Source organism: Lissotriton helveticus, chromosome 1_1 (assembly GCF_964261635.1).
Source record: "Lissotriton helveticus chromosome 1_1, aLisHel1.1, whole genome shotgun sequence".
NCBI lineage: Eukaryota > Metazoa > Chordata > Amphibia > Caudata > Salamandridae > Lissotriton > Lissotriton helveticus.
In genome coordinates, this window is record NC_136057.1 from 366,263,845 (window position 1) to 366,282,035 (window position 18,191).

Below are 18,191 nucleotides of genomic sequence, written 5' to 3' on the forward strand. Positions count from 1 at the left end.
TGACAGCTGAACATAGCCAGGCAAACAAGGAAGAACTTACATAGCGCATGGTAAGGTATTCCACCTTAATGGAGAAATTGCGAAATGTACAGATAAGGCATATATGGCCCAAAGACATAACTTAGTTAACAGAACAGGGAGATTGCTGGCCTGGTTGCTAAAAAAACGAAACTGGTCACCGATTATTAGTATCCGCAACCAAGAAGGTAAAGTAGTACATATACAATTAGACATCAATCAAGAGCTCTTGGGCTGTTACTCTGACGTATACAAACATAGTACAAAGATCCCTGTTTTGGAATAGTTTATGGAACAGGCAGACATAAACTCCCTACCACCCTAGTAAAAGAGTTGCTGATCCTATCGACTGTCCATGATTTGAAAACAGGGATATCGTATCTAGCGACGGTAAATCAAACAGAGTGCCGGACATCACACCCTGGAAAAAACACAAGTGCTGCACTGGACTGCGTTAAAGAACTTCATATTGCCTATGGAATGTCAGAGTGGGAGGAATAAAGCAGAAATCCTCAGGTTTGGGATGAATTAGTACGGATATGATCCAACACCAATAATGATGACAAACTACTTTGATGAGTGCATATAAACAGGTTTGTAAATGCTGTTCAACATTGAGGGCATGCAATTGGAGAGTTATATTGATCACCAATAACAGATGGAGATGATGAAGGGCCTGGAGAAGAGATGCAATACCGAGAGACTTGCATCTGCTCACTGAAGACTAGCCCCCCGGATCCCTACAGATAGAAGACATGTATTTCATCTTCCACTTCTGCTCTGTACATGTCAAAACTGAGATATAGCATAAATATATTGTATATAAAAAAGAGCAGGCTAAGCAAGTACTATATAACCACGATATGCACAAATTAGACAACAGACCTGCAAAGTTTCTTGTTTAATAAATGTTGTTGATATGCACATTGTTATAAGTCAACACAAAAACTCAAACTTCATTGTTGAAATTATTGAGAACTGCACAAATCTCCTTTCTTTAGGCTTTGTTCATGGATCAAAATTGAGAGTATGCAATTAAAAATGTGTCAATAAACATATTGTGTAAATCATACCTCTACAAACACAATTAGGTTTGTAAAACAATCAAAATTGTTTAAAAAAACTATCAGGATCAACCCTGCACATGTATGAGATCTGACAAATGCCACATTCGGAGTTCTAAATGCCCAGACTTCTGCAGCAATCAGACTCAGCCTGGTGTTGGTCAGTGCTCAACCTGATCTCTAAATGTGAGGTTTGCTCGTGAAGAGTAAGATTTGCATACTTGCCAACTATACTGATGTAAGCTGTAGGCCAGTGGTGTAACATTACAGCCCACATCCTCAGCTATGCGGGGGCTAGCTCCAGGGGATTTTGGGACTGTGCATGGGTGGCAGGCCCCTGGCCTGAGAGCTCCTGACAGGATCCGGAGCGTGGGGCCCCGCAAGTTTTATTATGCCATTGCAGTAGGCTACTGTTTTTAGGTCGAGCCTGGCAGCGCCTGCACTGCTGCGAGGCATGCAGTATTGGAGTATGGCTTTGAAGCCCCACCCACTCTCAACGTATATTTGTCATTGGCTTGTGTCATTGTCCTTCATAAAAGCTGGCTTGCAAGTCGTTATTAGGCTTGTTAGGCCCTCCTTGGTTCCGCCTTGTCTGTATTTGTAACCTCCCATATCAACTGGCCCTTTTTCTTCAGTTGTAACACAGCATGTCTTATTTAGTCTGTACGATACAAAAGGGGATGATGGACGGAGCGTTTGAACAAATCAAACACTCACCCCCAGTCAACTGATCTGGGTTTAATCCATCACCATTCTTTAGCTCACTCCGCCCCCCCCAGTTCAGACATGGCCATATGCAAATCAGTCTGACCCTGTGCCTCATGGGAACAGTCCAGCCCGAACTGCCAAGCCATGTCTTTCGTGGACCGGAAACAAGCATCCTGGGACCGGTTTCGGATTCATAATCCTCATCAGCCAGGCTATCTTGAATCCAGTGGCCAAGTGAGCAAGGGACTCACGTCTGAGCATACCCTGCCACACTTAGGGCGAACAAAGCGATACAAAAGGGGATGATGGACGGAGCGTTTGAACAAATCAAACACTCACCCCCAGTCAACTGATCTGGGTTCAATCCATCACCATTCTTTAGCTCACTCGGCCACCCCAGTTCAGACATGGCTATATGCAAATCATCCTGACCCTGTGCCTCATGGGAACAGTCCAGCCCGAACTGCCAAGCCATGTCTTCCCTGGACCGGAAACAAGCATCCTGGGACCGGTTTCGGATTCATAATCCTCATCAGCCAGGCTATCTGGAATCCAGTGGCCAAGTGAGCAAGGGACTCACGTCTGAGCATACCCTGCCACATTTAGGGCGAACAAAGCGATAAAAAAGGGGATGATGGACGGAGCATTTGAACAAATCAAACACTCACCCCCAGTCAACTGATCTGGGTTTAATCCATCACCATTCTTTAGCTCACTCGGCCACCCCAGTTCAGACATGGCTATATGCAAATCAGTCTGACCCTGTGCCTCATGGGAACAGTCCAGCCCGAACTGCCAAGCCATGTCTTCCCTGGACCGGAAACAAGCATCCTGGGACCGGTTTCGGATTCATAATCCTCATCAGCCAGGCTATCTTGAATCCAGTGGCCAAGTGAGCAAGGGACTCACGTCTGAGCATACCCTGCCACACTTAGGGCGAACAAAGCGTTACAAAAGGGGATGATGGACGGAGCGTTTGAACAAATCAAACACTCACCACCAGTCAACTGATCTGATCTGGGTTTAATCCATCACCATTCTTTAGCTCACTCGGCCACCCCAGTTCAGACATGGCTATATGCAAATCAGTCTGACCCTGTGCCTCATGGGAACAGTCCAGCCCGAACTGCCAAGCCATGTCTTCCCTGGACCAGAAACAAGCATCCTGGGACCGGTTTTGGATTCATAATCCTCATCAGCCAGGCTATCTTGAATCCAGTGGCCAAGTGAGCAAGGGACTCACGTCTGAGCATACCCTGCCACACTTAGGGCGAACAAAGCGATACAAAAGGGGATGATGGACGGAGCGTTTGAACAAATCAAACACTCACCCCCAGTCAACTGATCTGGGTTTAATCCATCACCATTCTTTAGCTCACTCGGCCACCCCAGTTCAGACATGGCTATATGCAAATCAGTCTGACCCTGTGCCTCATGGGAACAGTCCAGCCCGAACTGCCAAGCCATGTCTTCCCTGGACCGGAAACAAACATCCTAGGACCGGTTTCTGATTCATAATCCTCATCAGCCAGGCTATCTTGAATCCAGTGGCCAAGTGAGCAAATGTTAGTCTGTAGGCACGGGGATGAAGAAGAATGAAAATGTCTTAGCTGTGTTGTCTATATATTGCTCTGCCTAAAGTTACCATTCGCTGCACCATTTTATGTTTGACCACCATTTTGAGTCATGATCGAAACTAGTCTTTTTCTGTCTCTGTGAGAAGCTGCTTTGGTAATTCTTGTTTTCTTCAAGGTTGGGCCATGCTGTACTAATGAATAAACTGTTCTTATTAGCGCATAACTTTTCTACTAGATAGAGGCCTGCTCCCACTAGTCCAGCGATGGGCACAGGCAGAACGACCTTAGCATAGAGATAGTGTGTGCCTGGTCTCAGGATCGAAACTTATCCTTCTGTACCTTCTTTGTGTAGCTGCCTCCATCTGGAAATTTCCAGTCTGGGCATGACTTCATTGGTTCTGAATCGTACATAGTGTATCACCATGTTTGCTAGTGTCAGTCCCTCTGCAGCAATCCACAGAGACAGGGCCCCGCTCAAGTGTATCTGAATAAATATACTTGGTTTGTATTCTCTACTGTCTGACCAACTCTTCATTTGTTTGGAAGGCTGAGAGGTGGTTGCGAGTGACCCGGGTGGCCCTAATCGAGTCACATCCTTCACACTATCTTCTGAACAGGTGCTTTGAATTCCTTTCAGCTGCAAAGATAGGCTTCTATTTAAAGCAGTTTTTATGCCATTGGGATTTTTTATGTTGTGCTTTTGGAAGTTTCCCATTGCAAGTGTTAGAAAGAGACAGAAACAATGTCTTTCAAAAATAATTATTCAAAGAGTTTTCATACTGACATTTTAAGACTAAAGGCCTAATTGGCAGTTCTTAGTAACTGCCTGAACCAGTGTTAGGGAGTTTAAGGATGAACAGATGACTAAAACAAGCATTTGCAATGCAATAGGTCTCGTATTAGGAAAGTTTGAGCTATTGGTATTGTAAATGACAAATTTTTTATTTATGTTTTGTTTTTGCAAATAGCGAAATTAATAGCTTTGTCATTTACAATGCCAATAGTTATAACTTTTGCAAATGTGACACCTATAGCATTTGTAATGCAATATGTGTTGTATTTACGTGACTTACATGTATTGATATTACAAATAACAATGGTTTTTAATTTTTTTTAATAATTAATACTTAAATAAAAGTTATTGTAATTTATAATGGCAATAGCTTAAACTTTTGTAAATAACATTTGTTAAGATTATGTTCAGTGCATTTTATTGTGACGAAAATCCAAGAACAGAAGTGAAATATTAACATCTTTTTGTTACATTTGTAATAAAGCTTGAAACATTGAGATACCATATTTGAACCAGTTGTTGTTGAATGGTTGCACAGATTGATGCTGTGGTGGAGCTCAGTGATGTTGTGGTGCCACTGAGTGATGCTGTGGTGGTGCTGGGTGATGCTGTATGCTATGCTATGTTTTGTTTTGCTATCCTATGTTTTGTTTTGTTATGCTATGCTATGCTGTCCTATGCTTTGATTTGTTATGCTATGCTATGCTGTTTTGTTATGCTATGCTATGTTTTGTTATGCTATGCTATGCTATGTTTTGCTATGCTATGCTATGTTATGCTATGCTATGTTTTGTTATGCTATGCTATGTTTTGTTATGCTATGCTATGTTTTGCTCTGCTATGCTTTGTTATGCTATGTTTTGTTATGCTATGCTATGTTTTGTTGTGTTTTATTATGCTGTGCTTTGTTTTGCTATGCTATGTTTTGTTATGCTATGCTATGCTATGTTTTGTTGTGTTGGTATGCTATGCTGTGTTTTGCTATGCTATTATATGTTTTCTTAAGCCATGCTATCTTTTGTTGTGCTTTGTTAAGTTATGCTGTTTTGTTGTGTTTTGTTATGCTATGTGTTGTGTTTTGGTATGCTATGTTTTGTTATGTTATGCTATGTTTTGTTATGCTATGCTATGTTTTGTTTTGCTATCCTATGCTTTGTTTTGTTATGCTATGCTATGTTTAGTTTTGCTATCCTATGCTTTGTTTTGTTATGCTATGCTATGTTTTGTTGTGTTTTGTTATGCTATGCTATGTTTTCTTGTGTTTTGCTGGACTATGCTTTGTTATGCTATGCTATGTTTTGTTCTGCTATGCTATGTTTTGCTCTGCTATGCTTTGTTATGCTATGTTTTGTTATGCTATGCTATGTTTGTGTTTTATTATGCTATGCTTTGTTTTGCTATGCTATGTTTTGTTATGCCATGCTATGTTTCGCTGTGTTTGGTATGCTATGCTGTGTTTTGCTATGCTATTATATGTTTTGTTATGTTTTGTTAAGCCATTCTATGTTTTGTTGTGTTTTGTTAAGCTATGCTGTTTTGTTGTGTTTTGTTATGCTATGTGTTGTTGTGTTTTGTTATGCTATGTTTTGTTATGCTATGTTTTGTTATGTTATGCTTTGTTTTGTTATGCTATGCTATGTTTTGTTTTGCTATCCTATGCTTTATTTTGTTATGCTATGCTATGCTTTGTTTTGTTATGCTATGCTTTGTTTTGTTGTGTTTTGTTATGCTATGCTATGTTTTGTTGTGTTTTGCTAGGCTATGCTTTGTTATGCGATGTTTTGTTATGCTATGCTATGGTTTGCTATGCTATGCTTTGTTATGCTATGCTATTTTTTATGCTATGCTATGTTTTGCTCTGCTATGCTTTGTTATGCTATGCTATGTTTTGTTATGCTATGCTATGTTTTGTTGTGTTTTATTATGCTATGCTTTGTTTTGTTATGCTATATTTTGTTATGCTATGCTTTGTTATGCTATGTTTTGTTATGCTATACTAAGCTTTGTTTTGTTATGCTATGTTGTGTTTTGTTATGCAATGCTATGCTTTGTTGTGTTTTGTTATGCTATGCTATGTTTTGCTATGCTTTGCCAAGCTATGTTTTGTTATGTATGCTATGTTTTGTTATGCTATGGTTTGTTGTGTTTTGCTATGTTTTGTTATGCTATGTTTTGTTATGCTATGCTTTGTTGTGTTTTGCTATGTTTTGTTATGCTATGTTTTGTTATGCTATGCTTTGTTATACTATGCTATGTTTTGTTTTGCTATGCTTTGTTTTGTTATGCTATCCTATGCTTTGTTTTGTTATGCTATGCTATGCTTTGTTTTGTTATGCTATGCTATGTTTTGGTGTGTTTTGTTATGCTATGCTATGTTTTGTTGTGTTTTGCTATGCTATGCTTTGTTATGCGATGTTTTGTTATGCTATGCTATGTTTTGCTAAGCTATGCTTTGTTATGCTATGCTATGTTTTGTTATGCTATGCTATGTTTTGCTCTGCTATGTTTTGTTATGCTATGCTATCTTTTGTTGTGTTTTATTATGCTATGCTTTGTTTTGTTATGCTATGTTTTGTTATGCTATGCTTTGTTATGCTATGTTTTGTTATGCTATGCTAAGCTTTGTTTTGTTATGCTATGCTTTGTTGTGTTTTGTTATGCTATGCTATGTTTTGCTATGTATGCTATGTTTTGTTGTGTTTTGTTATGCTATGGTTTGTTGTGTTTTGCTATGTTTTGTTATGCTATGTTTTGTTATGCTATGGTTTGTTGTGTGTTTCTATGTTTTGTTATGCTATGTTTTGTTATGCTTTGCTTTGTTATACTATGCTATGTTTTGTTTTGTTATGCTATCCTATGCTTTGTTTTGTTATGCTATGCTATCCTTTGTTTTGTTATGCTATGCTATGTTTTGTTGTGTTTTGTTATGTTTTGTTGTGTTTTGTTATGCTATGTTTTGTTGTGTTTTGCTAGGCTATGCTTTGTTATGCGATGTTTTGTTATGCTATGCTATGTTTTCCTATGCTATGCTTTGTTATGCTATGCTATGCTTTGTTATGCTATGCTATGTTTTGCTCTGCTATGCTTTGTTATGCTATGTTTTGTTATGCTATGCTATGTTTTGTTGTGTTTTATTATGGTATGCTTTGTTTTGTTATGCTATGTTTTGTTATGCTATGCTTTGTTATGCTATGTGTTGTTATGCTATGGTTTGTTGTGTTTTGCTATGTTTTGTTATGCTATGTTTTGTTATGCTATGCTTTGTTATACTATGCTATGTTTTGTTTTGCTATGCTTTGTTTTGTTATGCTATGTTTTGTTATGATATGGTATGTTTTGTTGTGTTTTGTTATGCTATGCTTTGTTATGCTATGCTATGCTATGCTTTGTTTTCCTATCCTATGCTTTGTTTTGTTATGCTATGCTATGTTTTGTTATGCTATGCTGGTGAGGGTGAGCGAGGGTGAGTGAGGGTGAGTGAGGGTGGGTGAGGGTGAGTGAGGGTTAGTGAGGGTGAGGGTGTGAGGGCGAGGGTGAGGGTGAGAGGATTGTGAGGGTGTGTATCCTATGCTTTTTTTGTTATGCTATGCTATGTTTTGTTATGCTATGCTGATGAGGGTGTATGAGGGTGAGTGAGGGTGAGTGAGTGAGGGTGAGTGAGGGTGAGTGAGGATGAGTGAGGGGGTGTGAGGGTGAGGGCGAGGGTGTGATGGTGTGTGAGGGTGAGAGGGTTGGGAGGGTGAGGGGGTTTGAGGGTGTGGGTGTGAGGGTGAGTGAGGGTGTGTGAGGGTGAGGGTGTGTGCAGGTGAGGGGGTGTGAGGGTGAGGGGGGTGAAGGTGTGAGGGTAAGGGTGTGTGAGGGTGTGAGAGGGGGTGTGAGGGTGAGGGTGTGAGGTTGAGTGAGGGTGTGTGAGGGTGAGGGTGTGTGAGCGTGAGGGGGGGTGAGGGTGAGGGTGGGTGAGGGTGTGTGAGGGTGTGGGGGTGTGAGGGTGAGAGGGTGTGTGAGGGTGAGAGTGTGTGAGGGTGGGTGAGGGGTGTGAGGGTGGATGATGGGGTGTGAGGGTGAGGGGGTGTGAGGGTGAGAGGGTGTGAGGGTGAGGGGGGGTGAGGGGGGTGAGGGTGAGAGGGTGTGAGGGTGAGGGGGTGTGAGGGTGAGGGGCTGTGAGGGTGAGGGGGTGTGAGAGGGTGAGGGGGGTGAGGGGGTGTGAGGGCATAGAACGTAATCCGTGACATAAATAGACTAAGAACATATACACTTCTAGAAACAATGTCTTTAAGACATTTTCTAGTCGATCACTACAATCGGACTGAGTCTGTACATCCGTCTTACAAAAATCCCTAGAAGGGTAAACTGGAAACAAGTGCAACAGGTATGTATGTACATGTGAGTGCAATAGGTACAATAGGTACACGTGGTACATGTTATTACATTACATGCCAGTACAATATGTACACGTAATTACATCCAAGTACAATATGTGCATTTATTTAGATGTAAGTGCAATACGTGCATTTATTTAGATGTAAGTGCAATATGTGCATGTAATTACACCTGTGGATCTGCGTGACTGGAATTTATAAATGTTTTTTAAACTGTTTCAAATTAAGCGCTACAAACAGTAAAACTAAGTAAATCTGCATTGTTTATTGGGACTCAAATTTGCTGCCAGATACACGATAATACGCCAGTACGCCACTTTGCCCTAGAAAATGCCGACACAAGTGAGCGCCAAACAATTTGGTACATAAAGTCCGTGGGGGTCGCTTCATTCAGGAGCTCAGAGTCTGACAAATGCCCTCCGATCTGAGAAAGAAGTTCTTTCTCGTGCAAGGCTCAAAATTACGTGTGAGTTCCTTTAGGGACCATCACTATAATCCAGGAAACCTCTTGAAACTCGTTGAATGCGCATTAGCAGTCAGCAGTTGTTAGTCAATCATGATGCGTGGGCTAATGCAGAGAAAGCAGACGTCCAAAGCAAACAAAAAACACAATTGATAACAGTGTCTCATCTGAATAGTTCAACTGGAGAAGCTAAGGGCACAGTATGCCTGGAGAGAGGTCTGCCGTCCTGGGCAAGAGCCAGTTTAGGAGAAAGAAAAACAAGGAAGAGGGAAAGAAAGGATGGAGGCTGACGGGCCAAAAGAAGGAAAGGAAAGAACGAAGGAAGAAAGGGAGCAGGGTGAACTCTTTGGACATTAGGAAAAGGCACGCTGAAGGGCGAGGGAGGCGAGGGAGGGAGGAGAAATGCGAGAAACGTGTGAAGCAGGGGGCGGTGGTAGTGGATACCTTTGAAGTGAAGCTAAGCTTCACTTCAAAGGCTTGTTGGCACAGCGCACGCTGGGGGATGACTGTGGGAGGAAGGCTGGTGTCTGTGCACGCGCTTTTTATGGCAATGCACATGCACATTGAGCGAGCTTTTCACGGGCACTGCATGGAATCGCCTGATCTCGGTAAGCTCTGTTTAAGCCCCTTTATATCTCGCTCCGCTCAATGCGCATGCGCATTGATAGGTCACGAGACCTAAAAAATGACTTGTAATTTGTTATCTGGGTCAGAACCCAAATGATCCTCCAACTCAAATCTAGATGCGATTTCATGTCGTGATTTCCTGTGATTTCATTGTCCGCACAATAATCTTGTGATGTGATTTCCGATTATGTCATTAGTATGTTAATTAGCCATTTTCACACATTAAAATCCTAGCTTTTTTTGGTCACAGAATGTAGTAAAGTAAGGATTTGAGGTATTTGTGTTGGTGCTTTGCTGATAGTCCAGGACTGGCCAAAAGAAAGTTGACTTGTTGACATCCATGTTTGCTCTAGACAAGGTGCCCTTGTCTCCAACAACTCCTATTTTACGCCCTATTTAGTATGTGGGTTTGTTTGGTGTTTCACAGAACACCGTGGTGGCAGGATACATTGTCATAATTGGTTTTGAAAGGGGTTCAAATACATTTTAAAGTTAACATGCGTATTTATTTGCCCTTTTAAACACATAGAAAAAGATGCATTTGCAGTTGCCTGGGTAACAAGCTGGGAGAGAGTTCGTTTATTGACTGGCACTGTCTTTCCTACAACAGTCACGTGCCCACTCGCGCTTCTGGCAATGGAAGAGGAATATATGATTTTTCAACGATTTCAAGTTCCACGCATGGCATAACCACGCGAATTTTACATCGCAAGTGGCTTTACCACGCTGGAATTTACAACGAAGGATTGTACCACGTCTTACCTGCACGTCTTTCTCCAGCAGCCCTTACTTCCATCTACCATGGAAACAAGCGTCAAAACACGTCTTCCAAAATAAATAAAGGACTTCTTTTTTGACGTACACTGCACGTCTTTGGGGGAGGCTCTTTCCTTTTACTTCATTAATAACACAGAGCGGTTTTTTTTTTAAATCTAACTCGCTCCTTAATTGTTGTTATTTTTTGGGGGGGAGACCCCCCCAGCCCCCCTAGCCCCCCTCCCAACCCTCCCCCAGCCCCCCCAGCACGACTGGACGGAATACCACGTCTCCCCCCAACCCACGCTGAACGTACTTTCGTGGTATAGACGGTCGTGGAAGGCACCCACGTTGAAAAAACGTTTGCGTGGTAAGTGTACCGTGGTAAACGTTATGCGTGGGGATGCCTTCGTAGTAAATGATGTTTCCCATGGAAGAGTTCTGTCTGGTGAATTTACGTACTAGCCTAACAGAAACATGAGAAGAGAAAGTAGTACTGATTTTGCCTTTAAACGTTCTTACTAGCTAATTGGGCGTCGACAAACCATGAAGGAAGACAAACGTTTCTCAGACGCGTACTTATATGGTATAGGCCACGAAATATAGTATCTGCATTTCACTAACTGGTTTAATTTTAATGCGCATATACAGCATTCTAGAGAAAGGCGTTAGTTCTGTGAAAAATATACGTGTATTTGTCATGAAACTAAACTTGGCTTGTGGTTTTAACGTTTCAACGATGGCGATTGAGGTGGCAATGATACTTAAAGAATCACAGTTCGAAAGGCTTCTCTTAATTTGTAAACCCAGCGGCCATGTTGAAATGGCAAAATCTGTCCACATTTTGTCAATTATCTAACACGTAGATAGTGTTAAATACTTAAATAAGCAGGTCAGAAATTACATTTGCCTTTAGTTATGGAATATTAGCTTGCTGAATTTGACAGGTGTGGCAATATTTTTAAGTATCGAGTATTACGAATTGTTTTTAATAATGTTTAAGTGTTATATTTTCAACAGGTAGTGTAAAACTCTTCGCTTTTAAGGTTTGTTGTACTTGATTCTATTTTCCTCGCTTCTATATCTCTTCACCCAGAGCCCATTATCTCCCTTCCTAAAATGGTAGTTTCTGCTATTGTGTACAGGTTTGAACAGTGCGGCGCTAGTCCGCTCTCTGTGTCCATGGCGCCGGTGCCTGCTGAGGGGAAGATGGCTGCCTCTGGGGTAGCGGTGAGCGGACTGCTCCTGGAGAAGGGCTTGGACATTAGCCTGGCTGCTCTGCGTAGGCATGATCCCTATATTCGGGGAATTCTGGACGTAGCCAGCCAAGTAGCGCTCTACACATTCAGCCACACAGCGAGCGAATGGGTGAGTGCAGAAGGAAAGGCTCAGCGACAGAGTCAGAGAGTAGAATAAAAAGCAACGGGGGAAATTGTATTTATTTATTTATGCAATTTTATATAGCGTGGACTTTACCCAAAGGTGTCGGAGCGCTTCACGATAGAACCAAGTACATGAGCAAATGTACATATTTATACGTTACAGATACAAACGAGGAGGATACCTGGGTGGTAGGAGGGAGAAAGTGGTATCCAAGAGTCGGCGAGTGAGGGGACCATCAGAAAGTGAATGGGACAAGAAGTGGGGCCAGTCAGGAGACTGAAGTGAAGATAGAATCGAAGAGGAGACCGACAAAGCGAGATTCACATGTAGTCTGAGTAAAGTGGTGGGAGCGAAACAGGTTTTTAAGAGTGCGCAGTAGAAAGCGGTGTGTTGGAGAAACAAGTGGGTGATAAAGAAACAAAATTAAGCATAGGCGAAAAAGCGCGTATGACAATAGAAAGTACTCTATGAAAGCGGGAAGCATAGAAGAGTTGGCGATCGTGGGTCTGTTGAAAAGGAGAGTCGAAATAAGCCGGGATAAATCAACAGTGGAGGGAAAGACGGGAAGGGATGGCAGCTGAGCTGCGAGATGCTGTTAACAGGTGTAGAGAGATGGTGAACAAGAATCCGAGGGCGAAGCAATGATGCAAATATGACAGAGGATGTGGACATTAGACCATATAAATATTGACACTTAAATGTTCATATGGGGTTTTATATACAGGGTTTTAATCAATCAAACGTAACTTTACCAAGCATCTTGTCTGTATATATGTATGCAGAAAGGATTTATATTTTGCTCTTTAAAAAAAACCTTTAGTCATTCCCATTCCTCACTCCTCCTAAACTGTCCTACCTACTATGAACTTTCGAACATCCTTCTCAAATTTTTACCCCTTATTTTTACTATGCCATCTGACAAGCACAGGATCACTACTTACGAAAAAAAAACCTATTACTTCAAATCCAATCCTATTATTTTATCCCTAGTCCAAACTCCTCCTTTTAAAATTCATTCCTGTCATTCTATCCCTGCTCCTTAATCTACTAAACACACATGAAATCAAAGCACATACCCAGCGCAACTAATGAAAGAGGAAAAAACCAAACAAAAGATATGTGTACCAACCTCTAATCTAGGCTTCCGGAGTAGCATGCTACTTGCTGAAAAAGCGTTTTCATGCCTCGCCAGGGTCATAAGCACTATGTAAATACATTCACAACTATAACAAAACCAGTAAGTTGCAGCATAAATATGTATGAACAACACTGACACACCCAACACAGCTCAGAAATACCATACAGTTGAAACTCTTGAGATCTCAATAACACTCCACTCTTTTTAAAGCATGTAGCAGTCAAGACGATGCATTAAACCAAAGCAACACCCCACTGCTAGTCTGAATAAATGGCATAATGTAGAAGGTAATCAAGATACCAGACCAATGACAGGACTTGAGAGGTGACACTTGCTTTTACTGGTAAGGGTATGTGCTTACCCACACCCTAACACAGCTATAACCAAAACTATTCACAAAAGCAGCACTTAGCCACGAACATAGTATTATTTAGCCAACTCAAAGACTCTGAAAATGACTCCCACGTGTGGCAGAATCCTCAAGACCAGTACCTAAAGGTACCTGAGTGCCTAGAGCTCTGCAACATTGTAATGATGGCAATACAGCACTGTACTAGTCTTTGTAACATAAAATAAAGTGAACTCAACAACATAATGCAAGATCATCAGACTACTTACAAATTCCACGGACAAGCCGTTTACACAATAGTGGTTTTAAATGCCATATTAATCATTCCAAATACAGGCAAAGCAGGTCAACAAACCTTTCTACTATACCCGCCTTGCAATCCTTATGAGTTGCTAGCAGCACTTCATGGACATTTCACTTATCCCTATAAAGTACATTTAATAATTCCTTTTACCCTCACCGAAATTGAAAAATGGGAATGTGATCTCAATATACCTAATCTAGGCAACAAAACAATAATGTGTAGGACTTGTATCATCTTTTTATTTAAAGGCTTTTTTAAAAATCTCCCAATTGCTATTACCATTTTTTTTGTTATCATCTAGCTGTTAATGGTTCTTAATGGCTGCATTGGCTTAAGCCTTTTGGTTTTCGTATTTTCTGGAATATCTGATTGCTAGAACGTTTGAACTGCCTGTTATTGTAGTTGTTAATTTGAAAAAGTAAGCAGTTAGGGCACACAGAACACTTAGGGAAGGTGGTGAATATTTGGGGTTCCCATACTTGAAGGAGAGTAATGCCCTTCTGGTTTGGTCTTTTTGGCACCTCTTTCTCTGTTGAAGAGAGTTCTTCTTGTGTCTCCTTGAGTGATCTGGGGCCAAGCACTCGATCACATCAAACCTGGTCTGGTGTAAGTGCACACTTATGCTGCTTGCTAGTATTTTTCTAACAATCCAACACTTAATTAAATTGCCATTTTCTCCTAATCAGCCTGTCATTTGCCATGCATTTTCGTATGACAAGACCGCTCCTAATCATGCTTTCTTAGACAGTACTCCATAGATTTGGAGCACTCCTCTTGCCTTTCTCAAGTAGTTTTAGATCTACATTTTATCTTTTTTTTCCTGTAATTTGATGTTTCCTTCTGACATACAACTTGCCTTATTCTATCTTATTTCAGAATTCTATGGCACAGGAATTTGAGAGTAAGTCACTGGTCTAATTTTTAAATGTTTTTACAGCTCTCATTTGCTATTTTATTTTAGGATGGCATGCTAAATATGTTTCTAAATCAAAAATGTGTTCAACTTCTTTTCTGGTAAGTTGCTGAAGATATCTAAAGCCGCAGATCTTAGTTGAAGATATACAATGATAGCTCCTCATGTGACAAATCAAAATAAAATGTATCTGCTTACAAACACATTTCCTTTTTATTTTATATTACATAAGGTCCCTTGCCATCATTCCTTCCCTCTGTTGTTTCTCGTTCCTTTAACATCTTAGCTTCTCAGCATCCCTCGATCTTTTTTGTGCCTCCTACCATGTCATCCCCCATTTTTCTGACACGCTGTTCTCTAGATCTATGCCAGAGCAATTAATTCCCTTTCATGCATTAGGCTGTGAGACAAGTCCACTTTCTTTTTCCGCTCCTAAATACAACTATGCACCAAACTGTAAATTTATTGGCATCGGGTGCCAGATGCAGCAGAGCATTGATGTTGCTAAGCACAAGAGCAAAGCATCATAGGATCTGCATTCTTCCTTTATGTGCTAGTGTTTTTTTTAATTTTCTGTGTCTGAGCAATACAGGACTTTAGGGCTTCGGTTTCCCTTGTCTTATACATGATCACTTTGCACCACCTTAGAATTTAAGCGGAATGACTTTTCCATTTTGTCATATTTCTCCTCTGAACAAGATGCCTGTACTAGCCTGTGTAGATGCAAAAGCCAACAGTTTCAGTTGAATGGCATTTCTTATAAAGACTGATAGTTCCAACAGTTTTGCTGCAATTATTGCCAACCAGAAAAGGCAGATGTCTCTCTTTTTTTTGTTTTTCCTTTTTTGTGGATACTGTCATCATATTCTAGGTGCATCTCCATATGTGCAGCTGGGAACCATTTTGCAGCTCTTCAGTAACTTTTCACCTGTAGTACTGCATATTCTTATCCCCAGGGGGATGGACCTCAAGTCAGTACATGAATGCCCACCAACAGGTATATCTTAGTATGTTTTTACTTTCGTTTAACAGGAGATTAAACTATGAAATAAAATCAGAACTGCATGTGGTGCTGTCCAGCCTCATGTATGAAGAAATCTCCCTCAGTACTTAATTGCGATCTTTTTCCCAAATCTTTATTGAATTTTTTTATATGCTACAGTATGCTATTCAGTAACACACAAAAAAAAGTATCTACAATGCTTGGTACTTAATTCTGATGTTATGGAACCATTTAACACCGTAACAGTAGCATCCTCATAATCAACTTACTGAGGTATGTTTTCTTCCCAAAGAAATCCATAAAGACCATGAAGCTGTAGGCAACTACGGATTGATCTCTCTCCCGGTAAAAACCTAGAGAGTGTATGTATGTCACAAAATGACTTTGGAAATATGTGGAACAACAAAATCTACTACATGGTTGAGGAACTAAAATGCAGTTGCAGAATACCTCATAACCATGCATATATAGATCTCGGACCTTTCACCAATTACCTGCTACCTATGACCAGGTAGATCCTAACATTTTACTATAAATTCAGATGCGTACTGTTGAACATAGATGAAGCGTATCATGCATTGTAATCCGTGGGTCACCCGTGTTAGTTTTGATAACCATTATATGGGAGAATTCAGGTAGAATAGGTACTTCACATGCAATTTTCGAAGTATGCAGAAGATACACAAATTCATTTCAGGGAAGAGGACGAATTTGGAGTCTAACCCACAGAGCAAACAGGACATCATTTATCACAGGGATACATAAGTAAGGCATGCCACATTCCGTTTCTATGCATCCCTGCCCAGGGCACCAGAGCAATCACACTGGGCTGGGTGTTGAGTGGAGCAATCAATGTAAACACCCCCCCCCCCCCCCCCCAACATAACTTAATTGCAAACTCTTTCACTCTTAGAAAACCTCCAGAGGTTTATGATTAGACTGACCAGTACAAAATCAAACAGCTAGATTGATGTTGAGTTTTAAAGAATCTTACTGCCTGTAACCCCCTTGAAAGCAATTACATGGCTCTCACTTCAATCCTGGATTGAAATCAAAGTGCCAGTTATGTCTTGGAACAATGCTCAGTGCTACACGCAGAAGCTAACCCCAAACCATGCAGCTATCTTTCTTGGAAAACAACCACCATCCATTGTCAGAAGTTAAAAAGACAAAAAATGGTTTCATTCACTAGGTGTACGGATTCTCAGGCTCTAGAATACCCTGCTTTCACTCCCGATAGTGAGGCAAACTATTCTTGAGAAACTATGAAAACGGAACTATTCAAACAAATCTTAAAAGTATTTGTAATTTGACCTTTATGTATTATCGCTTCCAGATAGGTTGCATAGAAATGCTTTATACACCAAAGGAAGAAACCCTTTCTTGCATTCAAGAAAGATTGCTATATCTTTCAGATGTCAGCAAACCTACCTATTCAGACATTGCAGCAACATTTACAACATTGGTCCTCTACTTAAAATATATGCCTGATTGTTGGCTTTCAGTACAGTAAATACCTAAGTCCACTTTAGAATAGGAGGTAGATATTTAGCTTCAGATGGTAGTAAATTGTCTCATTGAAATCGAAGTCTGCATGTGAGATATGTCTCGCTCTGCTTTCAAGATAGACCTATGTAAGTGCGTTATTGTTGATTCAAACCTGATGTGTTGTTTCACAGAACCTCACTGTGGATATAATTTCACTATATTGTCTGCAATTGATAAGCAAAGCTGCATCCCCTTTTTTCATGGTTCGCCAAACCGGCATTAGTCATAGAAGTTGCAATGTTATCAGCAGTTTTACCCTACTCAAATTTGACTTCGCCCTCCCTGTGCTGTTGCTTGGTAATCTACAGAGGATGCAAACTTGTAAGGCCGGTCTCTGCATTAGTGGATTTGCTTTGACACCCCATAGCTAAGTGGACTAAGCATCATATAGACGAAGAAACCAAGCCATGACGGTGTAGACTCACCAATGCATTCTTAATGAAACATATGGTCCATCTAGTTAACAATTGTATACCTCTGGTCTAGATTGTCCATTCAGTGGAAGATTTCAAGATATCCATATCGAATACATTTATATACAAATAATCTAATTTTCAGCTGTTTAAAAACTCATTGCTTATCCTGAAAATATAACGTTAATTTGTACCTTATTGACAGGTGCTATGGAGCAATAGTGTAGAGATTGTGTTGATTTAGCTATGTTAACTTTTTGCCTTTATGTCTAGTCTAATGTAAGATATATTCAGAAGGATAATATTTCGTGCATCAAGTGATCAATATTAATGAAGTTGGTAATTATGAGTAAACATTTCTCACGTTAGTACCCAGTTTATCAACTTCGGACAGATGACAGAAAAAGTGATCCCTGTATGAATTCAAACTCATGACCGTGTGTTCAAACACACAGATCGCAGCGAGCACTTAAATCACTAAGCCATCTATCGTATGAAATGTTCTCAACTTCTTACATATGGAGGACTTATACATAAAGTTTGCTGTGAGCTTTATACATGCCTTTTAGGCCCTCAAGCATCTTTTCTTTCAACCTTCAAGCCCAACTGTGTGGTGTATTTTAAATTATGTACTTAATGTGTTTGAGTTGTATTTTTTATGCATCTGTAGGTGCTGCTTGTAATGGAGTTCACTGTTTTAGCGGGGAAGGCTCTAATACCGCTTTTGTTGGTGTGTAGAAGGAAGCTAATGTATC

General features: G+C 40.6%; 2 protein-coding genes across 7 annotated transcripts in view; one reads left to right on the forward strand and one right to left on the reverse strand.

The window, feature by feature from the left end:
• Positions 1-18,191, reverse strand: part of CACNA1C (calcium voltage-gated channel subunit alpha1 C) — a 2,299,705-nt gene that overhangs the window by 2,155,510 nt on the left and 126,004 nt on the right. The window lies entirely within an intron of this gene.
• Positions 11,533-18,191, forward strand: part of DCP1B (decapping mRNA 1B) — a 256,755-nt gene continuing 250,096 nt past the window's right edge. The window contains exon 1 of the mRNA XM_078673665.1: positions 11,533-11,753. Within this exon, the coding sequence (XP_078529791.1) occupies positions 11,568-11,753 (186 nt within the window). The 5' untranslated portion in view covers positions 11,533-11,567. The remainder of the gene's footprint in view (positions 11,754-18,191) is intronic.